This window comes from Bombus impatiens, unplaced genomic scaffold, assembly GCF_000188095.3.
Source record: "Bombus impatiens unplaced genomic scaffold, BIMP_2.2 scf_0074, whole genome shotgun sequence".
NCBI classification, from domain to species: Eukaryota; Metazoa; Arthropoda; class Insecta; order Hymenoptera; family Apidae; genus Bombus; species Bombus impatiens.
Window position 1 is genome coordinate 192,493 of NT_176493.1, and position 14,134 is coordinate 206,626.

The 14,134-nt window shown below is 33.6% G+C and overlaps 1 protein-coding gene across 1 annotated transcript in view; it reads left to right on the forward strand.

Annotated features, from left to right (window-relative positions):
- Positions 1-6: 6 nt before the first annotated feature.
- The window catches only part of LOC100748680, a 136,606-nt gene continuing 122,478 nt past the window's right edge, over positions 7-14,134 (forward strand). Inside the window, exon 1 of the mRNA XM_012394146.3 lies at positions 7-176. Within this exon, the coding sequence (XP_012249569.1) occupies positions 87-176 (90 nt within the window). The 5' untranslated portion in view covers positions 7-86. The remainder of the gene's footprint in view (positions 177-14,134) is intronic.

Consider the following 14,134-nt stretch of genomic DNA (forward strand, 5'->3'; position numbering starts at 1 on the left):
CACGACGCGGACGACAATTAGTAGCGACGTCCTCGGTGACAAGGTTCGAGCGGATCGTACGCCCCCTTCTTGTCGCCGCCGTCACCATGATACCGTACTCCACGTGCTTGTCTTTTGGGGGCCGACACGACGCTCGTCGCTGGGTGGTCCTACACGACGAGTTCTCTCCCTACCCGGTGAGTCGCAGTACGAATACGCACGAGCACGCACGACGTATCACGTTCCTCAACCGAAAAGACGCGCGGCCACCGCCACTCCAAATCTCCTTTTCTCTATCCTCTAGCTAGTGTGATTACAGACAAAGCAGAGGGAAGTTGTGTTTCGGCACATCGTGTTGATGCATACTCGCATAACATGTAGTATCAGTACATGTACACATACTTGCGCACACGTATACACCTTAGTTACGTCTATATACATAACACTGGTTCGATTCGCGTGCGCGACAATGCCTCCGGGTTCGATGAACGTCTTCGATTGCCTCGATTGCCTAGCTTCATTGTGTATAGGCTGCATTTGCGGGATAGATCCGAGCGACTTCTCTCTCTCATCGTCTGCCATATTTGTTGACATTCGATTCGTTCGCGATACATCGTTGTGCGATATACATATCTATATATATGTTTTTTGGAAAGTTATAACTTTTTCGTGAGCGGAAATTAAAAATCAGAAAGCTTGAGACAAAATAATTGCTGAATAGATACACATATGCTTATTTTAGTAAAATTAATTTACTTTTTTTGTGTACAACCGTTTATTTCTTTAAAGGGGTAACGTCATGGTTCCTATCGCCGAATATATTCAATATATTTTATTAAATTGACATTGAATGGAATGGAATTGTTTGTTTTCTGAGGTTGTTTATGCACACATGTATGTAGCAGTACATATATATAACTCTGCAAAAGTGGAAACATATTTTTATATTCTCTATACCCATGACTTCAATTGATGGGAAAAATAATTCACTTCATCTATGACAGAGTTAAAAGGTTGATAGATAGTATTCGAATGTTTGACGTTCGTTAATTTTTTTACGCGTTGACTACTGGATTTGTTGTATTTTACGACATATGCGGAATATCGATTCAGTATGTGCGTATTACGTATTATGTATTATAGAATTATGTTTTTACGTTCGACGTACAGTTCACGATAGGCAATCTATGAGCAAAGCATACGAAGAATTACTCCATAATCTGTACCGATCGCGTGTTTTATGTTTCTTATAATGTTCTCAACTCGCTTAATGTTAAACATGATTTTGTTTTTTGTTACAAGTTATAGGCGAGGTATAGATGGTTTACCGGAATATGCTTATGATTATTCATCTGTTCCTTAGAAATCAGATTTTTGAATTGAAGCAATAGGAAAATAATTATCAATAAATAAGAAATATATGAAAATCATATTATTTGCCTTCTAATCTTAATTATATAACGTATAATGTGTTATATTGTTTACCAGTACACGTATATTTAACGTTAATTTAAAGTTACATATATTTAAAGAACAACTTATCATCACTTATCTTCTAATTATAATTACGTTAAACGAGGAATAATATTTTAAAGAAGTAACTTTTATTACCATTAAAGTACCTAATCTTCTAAATAATGTTAATAAAGGAGAATTTGTTAGCTGTTGAAAAATTCTACGAATATTTTGTACCAATATATTATAGAGATAAATATGAATTGAAAAATATAAATATCTTTTATTTTTTGTGAAACAAGGATTTGTTGAACAAATATTATTAAAAGATCTCTTTACAATTTTTTTATGAATTGAAGATAAAGTGTATACATTTTATTGGATGGTATCATTATGCTTGTAATTTAAAGTATGATTTGTCTTCTCTTATCGGTTCAACTGGACGAAACCATGACAATGGACGGATGATAGAAATAGAGAGGGTCGGAAGTTTCATCAAATGACACGGTAATCAGATAACTTCAGCCGTGAATATAACAATGAAATGAGCATGGTCATTGCACGTTATTATAAAATGAAATCGATGCCACTTGCAGATGAGCTGCATCTCTCGTATAGCTTCTCTCGTTTTCATCAATATCGTATTTAGACGTTCCGAGCATTTCAATTTTCAATTATTAAAATGACAAGATCGTTCGAAGCAATTAAATTACAACTCGTCAATGAGTAAGGTAGTTACAACGAAAATATCCAATTTTTATTTCAGCATTATAAATTTATCGTATTTCCCTGAGTTCAATACTTGAACGTGCTATAATTCTTTATTATTAATTAAAAATTTACTCTATTCTGTGATTTCATTCATTTATAATTAATAAAAACACTAGAATATTGTTTTACAATTTAGTTTACTTTAACGCGTAACATAATATTTATTTCTACAAAATAATGAGAAGTATAAAATTAGCCAGAAGTTTCTACTTCCCTTCCATTTTTCTATCAATGGTAACAATTCTTTTAACCTTGAAATTCTATACTGGATATCACATTCCCCACCTGTTCCCCTCTATTTTAACTTCATCTAACAGTTGATAGCTCTTTGATATTAATTTTTCCTTGATAATTTTCCAATGCGGAAGAACGAAGATTATTCAGTAGCATGCCCGAATTCATTTGAAGTATTATATTGATATTATAAATACAATATTATATTAATAACATTGTTTTTCAATCATGTAAACCCTATACTTACTTATTTTCATAGTTAGATTATTCAGTTCGTTAGTTACAGTGTTACCATTTTTTTTGTACGTATAACATTGCAAAACTAACAAGTCAAAGAATGATGTAGTAATTCTATTTTAAACTAAAACATTACGTCACTCAATAATTCGTATTCAATATACAATACGATATAGCCGTTTTATGTTGAAATATCGTAGTACGATCAGCGAATATACTTCGAGTTAGTTTATAATGAAAGAAGATTTGAATCTCTTTATAAAAATGAAAACTACTGTCGTTTTGTCGTGAGAGCCGAAAAATAATTTGGAACGAGCAACAATGTATGCACAGAAGTGCATGCAAAATGCATCGTAAGCGTAAATGCGTTTTTAGGAGTTTGCAAAAAAGTTGATTACGCACTGTTGAGCAGAATACGTGTCCGTCCTTTGAACACTCGGTCAGATAGCTCGAAGGGTTGCTATAAACGAATTATTTTAAGGTGATTGTTGTTCACGGTTGACATTTTGTTGCGCTATTACTATAGTCGATTGAACTTTCATTAAATTATATACATACTTGGATTCTTTGTTTTCTGCGGATTAAATCAGTTTTTCAAGAGGAATAATTACATTATAGTTAATAATTAAACTTGTATCACGAATTTACGAGTTTAATATATTCCTTAATATGGAAATTACTTTGTGTACGCTTTACAGGGTTTTGTTCGTTTTAATGGGATAAAATAGGAAACCACCTCTATTGTAACTCTTAATTTAATTTCAAAAGCTAAATTTTTAATTAATTTTATTTCAATGGAAATAAATAAAAAAAAATGGGATTTTTTGTTCTTTTACATTAATCTTTTAAATTAAAATCAGGTAAGCTGGAAGATCCTTTGTTTAAATAAACTAAACTACATAATAAGGGCGCCTTTATGGTTCGTTCACACACGTTCTTCTGCCCCCTTTATTTTTCATTATATCGATCAATAAATACTTCCTTGTATCTTTCTATTTATATAATAACCTATGCACGTTGTCCCATTAACGGGACGTTTGTCAGAAGAATCTAATTATGTAACAGTTTGTTCAAATTATCTTTTTTTTTCTTTTTTAATAAAACTTCATTTTCTTTCTTCATAGCCCCAAAAAGAATAAGAGAAAGGACCAATCAAATATTAATGATACGAGTATACTTATCGTTAGAGGTATACGTACTATTAAATAATAGAAAGATTTTGAAATAATATTCAATATTGTTACAAATTAAAGATAGATTATCTATTTTTTCACGCATTTTCAAAGTATTTTTTAAATGTCAATAAAAATTGATTTCAGCCTTTATTACATTTATTCCACAAAAAACTTTATGGCCTCAGTTAAAACGAAGATAAAGCTGTTTCGATATTTTGCGATAGAAAAACTAACTTGCAGGCATTTAACAGTTTATTCTCTGATTAAAAATCAGCAAACACTGGTTTATTTTCGTATAGCTTTTGTGAGAAAAGAATCATTCTACGTGAAAAATCATTCTGTTCGATACGATGTGCATATTTCTCGTATAGGCAATTTTTCTGTTAATCTTCTGGCAATCTTTTATTCACTTTTGTTAATCTATTGATGATATTTTTAATAGACTTTTGAAAACTTTATTTTTTAATTCAAATTCAAAATTTCTAATTAACTTTTAATATCCATTTCCAATATCTAAATAACAAGTCATAATGAAAATTAAACTCAGGAAAAATTACATACTAAATTGTAAAATAAAATCATGATTATTAAACGATTACGTTAAACGTAATATTTAAAACTTTCCTGAAACACGTTGGAAACATAGGTATTTAGAACACGAAGTAAATTCACGAATAAACTAAATTAACATAAATTTACTGGGTTGTTTGCCAGACAATGATTCAGCGAATTGACCTGAAAATCCTGAAATCACGGAACATCTCTTCCTTTTCATTTGTATTAACGTGACGCACGAATATAATTTCTACAAAAAAAAAACGATCCGTTTCTCATCTAATTTTGTAAGCCGTTTGTTTTCGTAGATTCGTTATCTACCACCTGATCGTAAATTAAAATATGCTCGAAAACATTTTGTAACTTTGTTCCCTTTACACTATCTGGGACACTAATACATGCTATTTCACAGTTATAAAAATGTGTATAAAAATGTGCACGATTGTAACATTTAAAGGAAAAAGAAAAAGCAACAATTTTAGGTACTTACAACTTAATCGAGTTTTCTGAGTAGTCAGAGTTGTTTTATTTTGAATTTTATTGAAATACCTAAAATGCAGCTTCTTTTTCATTGTAACTATTACTAGTTACTAGAATAAAGTTACTGTATTACTATAATTCACATGGAAATATGCAAATGGATTTTTATGTTCTTTTGTTTCACTTATATATTACTTAGCACAGAAACTTTCGCTGTTAATTTAACGAGTTCCAAAAGATTTCTCCTTCTGATCGGACTTCCTTACCCAAATTGGCTATTCTTATTCTTTCTAATAACGTTTCTTTAGAATTTGTAACAATTAGTTTGCAATTTCTCTCATTAGAAAAGATATATACTAACAATCAGTATTTTGTGACATTTGTTCAACACATCCAATGCAACAGGATTTCTAACGATTCCTGTTCTATCTTCTGTGACGAAAAGAATCAAAGAAAATTGTCGTTTACTTGGTGTTAGTTAAAAATGTAACTCGAACGCGCGACGTTAGATTGTTGAGAAATATTAAAACTAAAATGACGTTATAGATTTTATCAATATCGTTATTGAACGTATTAAGTATCCATTATTTGAAATCAGATTAGATAAATTTCCAGCTAAATTGCTTGAATTCAAGTTTTATTTGAACAAAGTTTAAGATTCAATCTTGGAAAGTTACCCCTCGGATAAGAAGCAGAAACGAAATCGAAAGATCTGTAACACCTGTTTCAATGTCGCTACAACGCTGCTTTTGTTTCGTTCTATTCTAGCTGCGTTGTTAAAGAAATCTCTATTCCGGAGCTGTTCCATTTTCCTTGTCGTGGATTTAAAAATCCTGTGCCTATGTCCGTACCCGACGAAACAGTGTCGCGTTGTTCTATTCCCCTTTTTATCGATTTGCAGCTCACAGGAAGTTCCATCCGAAAGGGTGAGCGAATAAAGCCTCGCGGTACTTGTCGTTGGCTTTATCTAAATAGAATTTTCGGTACATGTCTCAATAAAGCGCGATGCTACCGAAGAATATGATTCTCCAACGAGCACGTGCATCACATAGCCAATTTTCATAGCCAATCTCCTTTTCTTATTGATTGCCTTTTTATTTTTAACTTGAAATTGCATCCCTTTGTACTGCTTAAAGGAAATCTGGCCGAGGTTGATTGAAACTTTCAAATTGGTGCTAAATGCTTCTTCTTCTGCAATTTTTCTAATATGTAATTAATGATAATACTAATATGTCTTGCTTTTATATAAACTAATAAACCGGGAGAATAATATCTGATCCTATTTTGTTTAATTGTGCCAGAAGTAGAAGTTGTCTTGTGCAAACGAGCTTATTATACATTTATTATTCAAGTAAAGTCATTGAAACGAGGAGAATTTTGAAAGCGTATGCTATTACGTTGTAGAATCTGAATTTATTGTTCATAGCTGAAATACAGTGTTTAACGCTCTAGATTATTCGTTATTTCGATAAAAATCGTTAACTACAATGAAAAATTATTGCAAGATAATTTATTTGGCCTTAACATAAGATTGGGTTGCTTTTAAAATAAAAATAGCAAATTGGCCGAAATGACTTACTATTTACTATAGTCTTATTTTCATCTCAATTACAATTTGCCTATGTCTCATAGAAAATATGTTTCGTAGAAAATTATATTATTTAATTCAACATTTTTCAATCGCAAAAATAATTAGTAGCATGATTCTCTGTACATAAACAGAGTTCAATTTGTATTCTGCTCTTTTTTCTTTTTTTGTTAAAATTTCAATAAAAATTTATCCAAACTGTAAGTTTCAAGAACTTCCTCAAGCTTTATAACTTGATGAGATTTTTGCAGTAACAAGCAATAGTAATTAACGCTTTTTAACAACTCTTGTGTGTATCATTTCATTGTAGGCTTCTTTCTTCTTTTATAATCTTAAATCTTTCGCCAGAACTGTCACCATCGTGAAAGATAAAAATTGCATTAGTTAGCCGGTGTCGAGGAAGGACTAACGCAGTCTCATCACAGATGGGGTAATGAGTAAAGTTCATTTCTGAAATTGAGACTGAGAAAGGTATCAGTACGCAGGAAAATAGTTTCATCCTGTTGTGAATGTAACTCTCGAATTGCTTTTGCGACCTTTTCGTTTCACCGTTTGACAATTCACCGATTCGCTGTTTCCAACAAATCTTTTTCCCTTAAAGAGATATATACATATATGTATATATATAGACACACACACACACACACACACACACACACACACACACACACACACACATATATTGGATTGACTAGAGGGTAATGTCAGACTTTTTGGTATGAAACTATACCAAGAGTTAATGCAAATGATCTTCAACGTTGAATTTCTATATTTCTAACATTTCAGTCAACTCTTGTGCATTAGTGTGGATTATTTTCTACTACTACTAGACTGTAAATTTGATCGTTATCGATCTCGACAGTCGTTTACCATCGATAAGATCAAAATCTCCATCAGCTTTGTGAACTATCTTTGCAGCATTTTTTCATTCCTGCACCACGTACATCTTTTGTGCTGTTTATACAGTATTTGAAATTATATGACCTATGAAATTATAACTCACAATTGCGAAATACGAAAATACGTCTTCTTGCTGTTCATCTTCGAGTCAAAGTAAACATTAAAAAAATGTAAACAAATATAATGAATTATTTTTTAAATTGCACAAAATTTGGGATATCAGGTTATAGATCGTACGGACGTTATACAGCTTATCGATAGACTGTCGCTTTCGCAAATAGAACGACAGAAATGAATGTTTAGTGAAGAATTCGACATTACTTATACGTATTGGCCAATCTATAATAATATGTACATGTTTATGTGATGAACGATTGAATAATAATGAACACGTGAACAGACATAATTAAGTAATTAATAATACGTAATTGATTTGACGTATCTCAGGGACAAGGAAACATTAATTAAGAAACTAATTTTCATTTCGATTTCTATTTCGATTTACAACGATGACAAATGAAAACTGTAAATGAAATTATTTGGCAATCAGGTAGAAAAGATTTTTTTAGAAACGGAAAAACAAGCCGATTGACCACAGTCGTGTCCCGTTTGCGCTAAATTAATTTTCCTGACTTAACTGGTTATCTCCGAGTTTGATATAGCTGAATTATAGCTCGTTTATTGTTCATGGCGCTCGATGCTCGCACGATGAAATCTGGGGAATGTTTGTTGGCAGGGCAAGTTCGTTTATCAATGCCAAGATCAAAGGGATTCAATGCGTTTCTGTGATCGTTGACTAAACTTATTGGTGAAACGCAATTGCTTTAGCTTACCTTGTCACGAAACAACCTCGTATAGACCCCTTCCCGAGAGATAGGGAGCGCGAGAGAGAGAAAGAGATTGAATCGAGCGTGTAGATATCTTGATTAGTCTATATATCGCGAAAGAAAATGCGTTTCAACATCTCCTATAATCACTTTTATTTCACAAGGAATTTGAAATTTCAAATTCGTTGCGAGGTTTTAATAAAATTGCAATTTCATACGAGAGATCTTTGCATTGGAGAAAGAAGATTATCTCGTCGTTGACTAATACTTCGTCGAAATTTTTCAAGCGAACATAGCTTTCGATAATCGCGTTTTATAACGCATTGCTTTGTTCTATTATATCGTTATAAGTTTCCCATTATATGGTAGTATACTACCTCTTTGAAGCGAACTGTTTTATAACAAAAGTCGTCCAATGATAGTAAGAAGACATTGTTATTCAATGTTAGAACCACGTGCGAAAATAAGGACTTTTAAGATATTGAAACGATCGCATAATGAAGATCTTCATCTACTTCAGAGACCTGGATTCTTGAGGCTATTCTCAACTATTGCTTTCAAAAGTATCTCTGTTATTTGAATTCTTCTCGAACATCATATTAAATTCTACTATTTAAACACCCTTACAATTTCATATTGATCCATTGTAAATGAGATCGTGAGATATAAGAAATGATTTTTTCTCCCTGCCAGGTTAACGTTTTAATCAACTTTCATACCTGAGCAGTAAACATTTATTTTAAACACGTGGATGAAATATTTAACTACGAATTCATTTCATTCGAATGAATATAGTAGAAAAATTAATAATAATTTTGTTGTGTAATACGTAATACATCTAAAGTATATATATAAAGAACTAATGAAGGAATCTTCATAGTGACTAGACACGGCTTTTCATGTATTCATAGGAAATTTGAAAGTGCAAAATCGCCAAGATTGCGTATAGTATGAAAAAGTGCAGGAAATATCCAAAATACAGTGGTGTCTATAGTATTTGGCAGATAAAACAATTTCCTACCAAGATTCTACTTTCTTAATTATATCCTGGAAAATATGGGTGTGCATAAAAATTCGCGCTATTCTGATAACGATCCAGAACACGGATCAATGTTTTCCTTCGCTTAAAAATTCGTTCATTGCCGAACACAATACAGGACACCGTGCGTGCTATAGGAATAACGGAAATAGTTGGAATATAATCTCGGTGGGTAATTTCGAAACGACAAGCCCCTCGGTATGCCGTAGGATTGTTTAATCAAGATGCAAGGGAAAAGAGGCGAAGGACACCATCTTTGAAGGAGAAATATTTTCACGATCGAAGGGCTTGCCTTGCAATTTCTTTTGGTCCCTCTCATCGCGGTGCCGTTCCTTCTCCATCGTGGACTGTCCGAACGCTCCGGTCGGGTGATTAAAAACGAAGCTAATAAATTGATTTAAAGCGCTTTCAAGATGGCGTCTTTGATAGCAAATCATGAGACGAGGAGGAAATGGGAAAGTAGCATCCTTCCATCCTGAATCGTCTCGAAGACGTTTTAACGAGACTTCCAGCATGACTACCACTTTCCTCTCTTGTCTTCTTCTCTTTCTCCTCTTTGACAACTGGTCTCCCGTCGTTTTCGTTAAAACGTACCGCGATCGAAGAAATCTATCATTTATTGGTTTCTCGTCGGAGTTGTTTATCACGGATTTCTTGCTAATGGTCCTCGTTATACTCGTTACTGTTACGGAATCTTTATGTGCGAGTAATAATACAAGGGTCTTATAACAAGAAACGACCCTTGTCAAATTCTTCCGTCTCCGCTAGCGTCTCCTATGAAGCTTTAACCGCGTGTATTTTTATTTGTCGGAACATTGTACATTTAATCATAATAATTCGCGAAATGATGTAACGTACTTTTTCAACGACTAGTTTTACTATTGCAGATTTATTGGTTTGTTTTGAAATAATACGGGAAACTATTGGTTCGATGGAAATAGTATCTGCGTGGAAAAATTATGCGATTGAAACAAATACGATAACCGCACAACGTATTTTAGACTTTTGCGAATTAATAAATAATTAAAAATTCGTAACATACAAAAAATGTTAAATTTAATCTAAACCAGCGCTTTTTAAACTTTTTCTATTCGCGATCGCATTTTGTCTGGGAAAATTGTACGCGACCACAATTATATACATGAGAAGGTACATAAAATAAATATACAAACAAAACGTTAATCGATAATAAATCAAAGAAGTTTAGTTCTTAATAATTCTTCGCTATATTTATAGTTTTATTATTTATTACTATTTATTAAGCTAAAAGCAACGGATATCGATGAGACAAACGAGCTAAATTATTTTTCCACAAAGAATTAAATATTGGTTGAATATTTGATATGACAGAGTATCTTCAACGTTTTTCAAAACTGATGGATATTTTGATTTTACAATCGTCAATGACGAAAACGTCGTTTTGCTATAGATACGTAGTATAAAAGGTTATAAGGCTATTCTGTCCTAATTCCAGTAAAGTAAAAACCTATTTACATGATTTTTTAAAAAGCCGGTGTTTTATATCTATGTCGATTAATGGCTCAGTGAATTTTTCATGATCCTTTAATGACAGATGAGCGACATTTTTCATTTCACTGGTGTATGGTAGTCGCAAAAATTGTCAAGATCTTGTAATTTTTTTACGCGATCTATAGTTTAAAAAGCTCCTGATTTAAACTATAACAAAATAAATATGCTCGTGAGTTTTATATGGATTTAGGATCGGTGTCGCAATGTATTCTCAGTGTCTAGAGTTGCAGAATTTCATCAGATACCCATGTACGCCTCACGGTTATCACCTATTTAAGGTATACTTACCTGCTCATATCACGGATCACTGACGTCCACCACAGGTTTTTAATTGACCAGCTGATCAACCGTGCCAAATGACCCATGATATGAGCACGAGTATCTACCTTAAATAGGTGGCAAGCGTAAGGCGCAAATTACCATCAGTGGGTCCTTAGAACGGTGACAAAGCTAGATGTGATATTGATATAAAAAAAGAGATATTTTTTTCAACGATACACATTGAATATTTAACAATCTAAACTGAATCTAGTAGGAAATTGGAAAGTTAGGAATAAAGTAAAGGTATAATAATCCCGGAATCGGAGAAACTCGCTTGAGATGATTTATGAGTTAAAATAAAGTTTGACACTTCAAGAAGATAAAAAAGATCGTTTCTATTAAACTTAGTTTTTTTTGTTTAATTCTGTCGTAACCTATTTGTGCTATACTTACGTTACTTTCATTGTGCATATCGTCTAGGTGTTAATATAACATTGGAAGTATCTTGTCGTTATGTATAATGTGTAAAAAAACAACTTTCAAAAATGTACAATTTTTGTTTAGAGAAGTTGTTTCTTGGCTATTAATTCTATTTCTATATCTTACGTCTTTAATACTGAAGGTGCAAAATACAAGATAGGAAGTGAAACAAAGCAAGTGTTTTTATAACTACGAAAATGTATGTAAATTATATATATATTAGTACATTATATATTTATTAATACAAAAAAAATGTATTAAAACGATTGATTAGCTGCATTCGTGTCTTCTTAAAGGCTTCAAGAAATTGACAGAACGTTTTCACTGGCTGAAACCACTTACGAACGTATCGTGAACGCATGTTTGTTCGTATTCAGCGTAGACCGTAGGTGTTCCGAAACGAGTTTACGTGACGATACCATTTGCTGCTAATGCATGTTTAGGCTTTGTGGTACGTTACCCTGTAAGGAAGCTGCAGGGGTGCCGTACAACGAGGATATCGGAATTCATACAGTTACGGACCGAAGAAGGTTGAGAAGGTGGACAAAGAGAAGACAATAGGAGCGAGGGAGATAATCAATGGCATAGTCCATGGGGTGGAGCGGAGTGATGGGTGAGAATCATGAGGGTGCCACTTATGTCGTTGATCGACATCGCCGTCATGTTACTATATCAAATGCTTACATTGGTTCCGCTTCAAGTGTATACAACGAGATCCAAAAATGAGAATACATCTTGATGGCGCGTAATTTATTGTAAAATCTCTTACGCGTATGTCGTATAAATTAAAAGTTGATTGTAAGCGTTAAAGCGTTGGCATTTTGTTTTATTGAAGTTCAGTTTTTTATATATATTGTATTTACCTTTGAATCTATAGTCCAACGTATTTGCTATTATTTTATGACATATATGTTTCATCTTTTCAATTATAAAACGGTTAATAGAAACACATCGCTGGAAGTTTCACGTGCAACGGAATATCCATTCCTCGAACTAGACGAAGCGTAACGAGATCCGTAGAAAAGAGTAGAACACAGATAGATATACGTCGTTCCTTCGCACCATAAACTTTATGGCCGACCTTCTACTTCATACGTCGATATGCTCTCGTGAAATCGATGCGTAACGCGATTTAATACGGAAAAGAGAGGAATTACGATGTCTTGACAAGGTAGTCGACGGTGCAGTAGAATCTCATTTTCGTTGAGATCTACACGAATCCATATCTAACGTTGCATTATACGATCAATATTCGTTCAACATTCGTTCGCTATCAACAAAATGAAATTTTCACAGCACCGTTTTGCTTAGTTGTCTAATCATTTCAGATTTTTCGAACCATATAAATATTTTCAGATTAGATTAGATTATTATTTTTTTTCTTTTTTTAGAAACACGTTGCGATAGGAAGTGGTATTAACGTAGGTTAAGGATAGCAACGTGAGCCATCGGTATTTGCAGATATTTACGAAAATTTTTGTAGACTGCACGTTACATGTAAAAAATACACTTTAATCTCTCAGCAATTGTGTCGTATAATGTGCATTAAGACGAAAATCAATTCACAATGGAAATGACGGATATAATCAAATTATGAAAATTGTTGTGCATATCAATCTGTATGTCGGATATGTTAACTTATGACACTTTATTGCCTCAGATCTTGAACTGTCGCACGAAACTAACCGACTTGTTCAAACTTATCTTCTTCTGTTCAGTAGTCAATTCAGTCATTAAGATACCGCATTGGTTATCACGTATGTATATATACGGCACACTTTCCGTAATGAATCATACGTATAAACATAACAGCGCTTTACTGTCGTCATTTGAGCATATTCAACTAGCCACCGATTACAATTCGTTTTACGATACATATTTTCTAATGAAGATTACGCGCGCTGCTTTTCAACGGTTTACTTTGTACTTTTTAAAAACTGAAGAAGACTAAAATACGGATCAGAAACCACAGTAATAATCCGATTTTGGAATACAGTTTCACAAAAACATCACGAGAACGTCATGAGGAAGATGCTTCTCGACTGAGACTCTGACGAAAACACGAATTAATAAACATGTATTCACGATCTATGATCGAAAGAAAGTGCCAACTTGAGCACGGATTCTCACGGATACGACACATTGCAGGACAAGCTAAACACAAAATCGAGCAGCAGATCGATACAAATTCGCTGGAATGCGACAGTTGAAGGGACAGTTCAGAAACGCGATTGTGCGGATGCCAAAATTCTCAACCGGCAGTGTTCTGCGTGGGAAACGAGAGAGAAGAAAAGAAAGCGAGGTCGTGTTCTCGCGAGTAATTTAGTTGATGGTGGCTGCGCCCTCGACGAGAATGAGTGAGCGAGAGAGAATGGGCGAGAGCACCCTTAGGAACGATTCGTGGCCTCTTCAGAGACCCCGAGGTCTGTCCTGCCTGTTAGTAAATATTACTTAACATTATTGCCTGTCAGGCTGATGTCATTGTGGACGTGGACTAACGAACGAGGACGCTCGCGTTCACTTCATTGCGTGTCGCAGTTTTTCTCTATGGAATTTGGTTTTTTGGAATGCCAAGCTTGCGTCAGATTATTCCGCAGCAGGGCTGGGCAACTCGCGGCTCGCG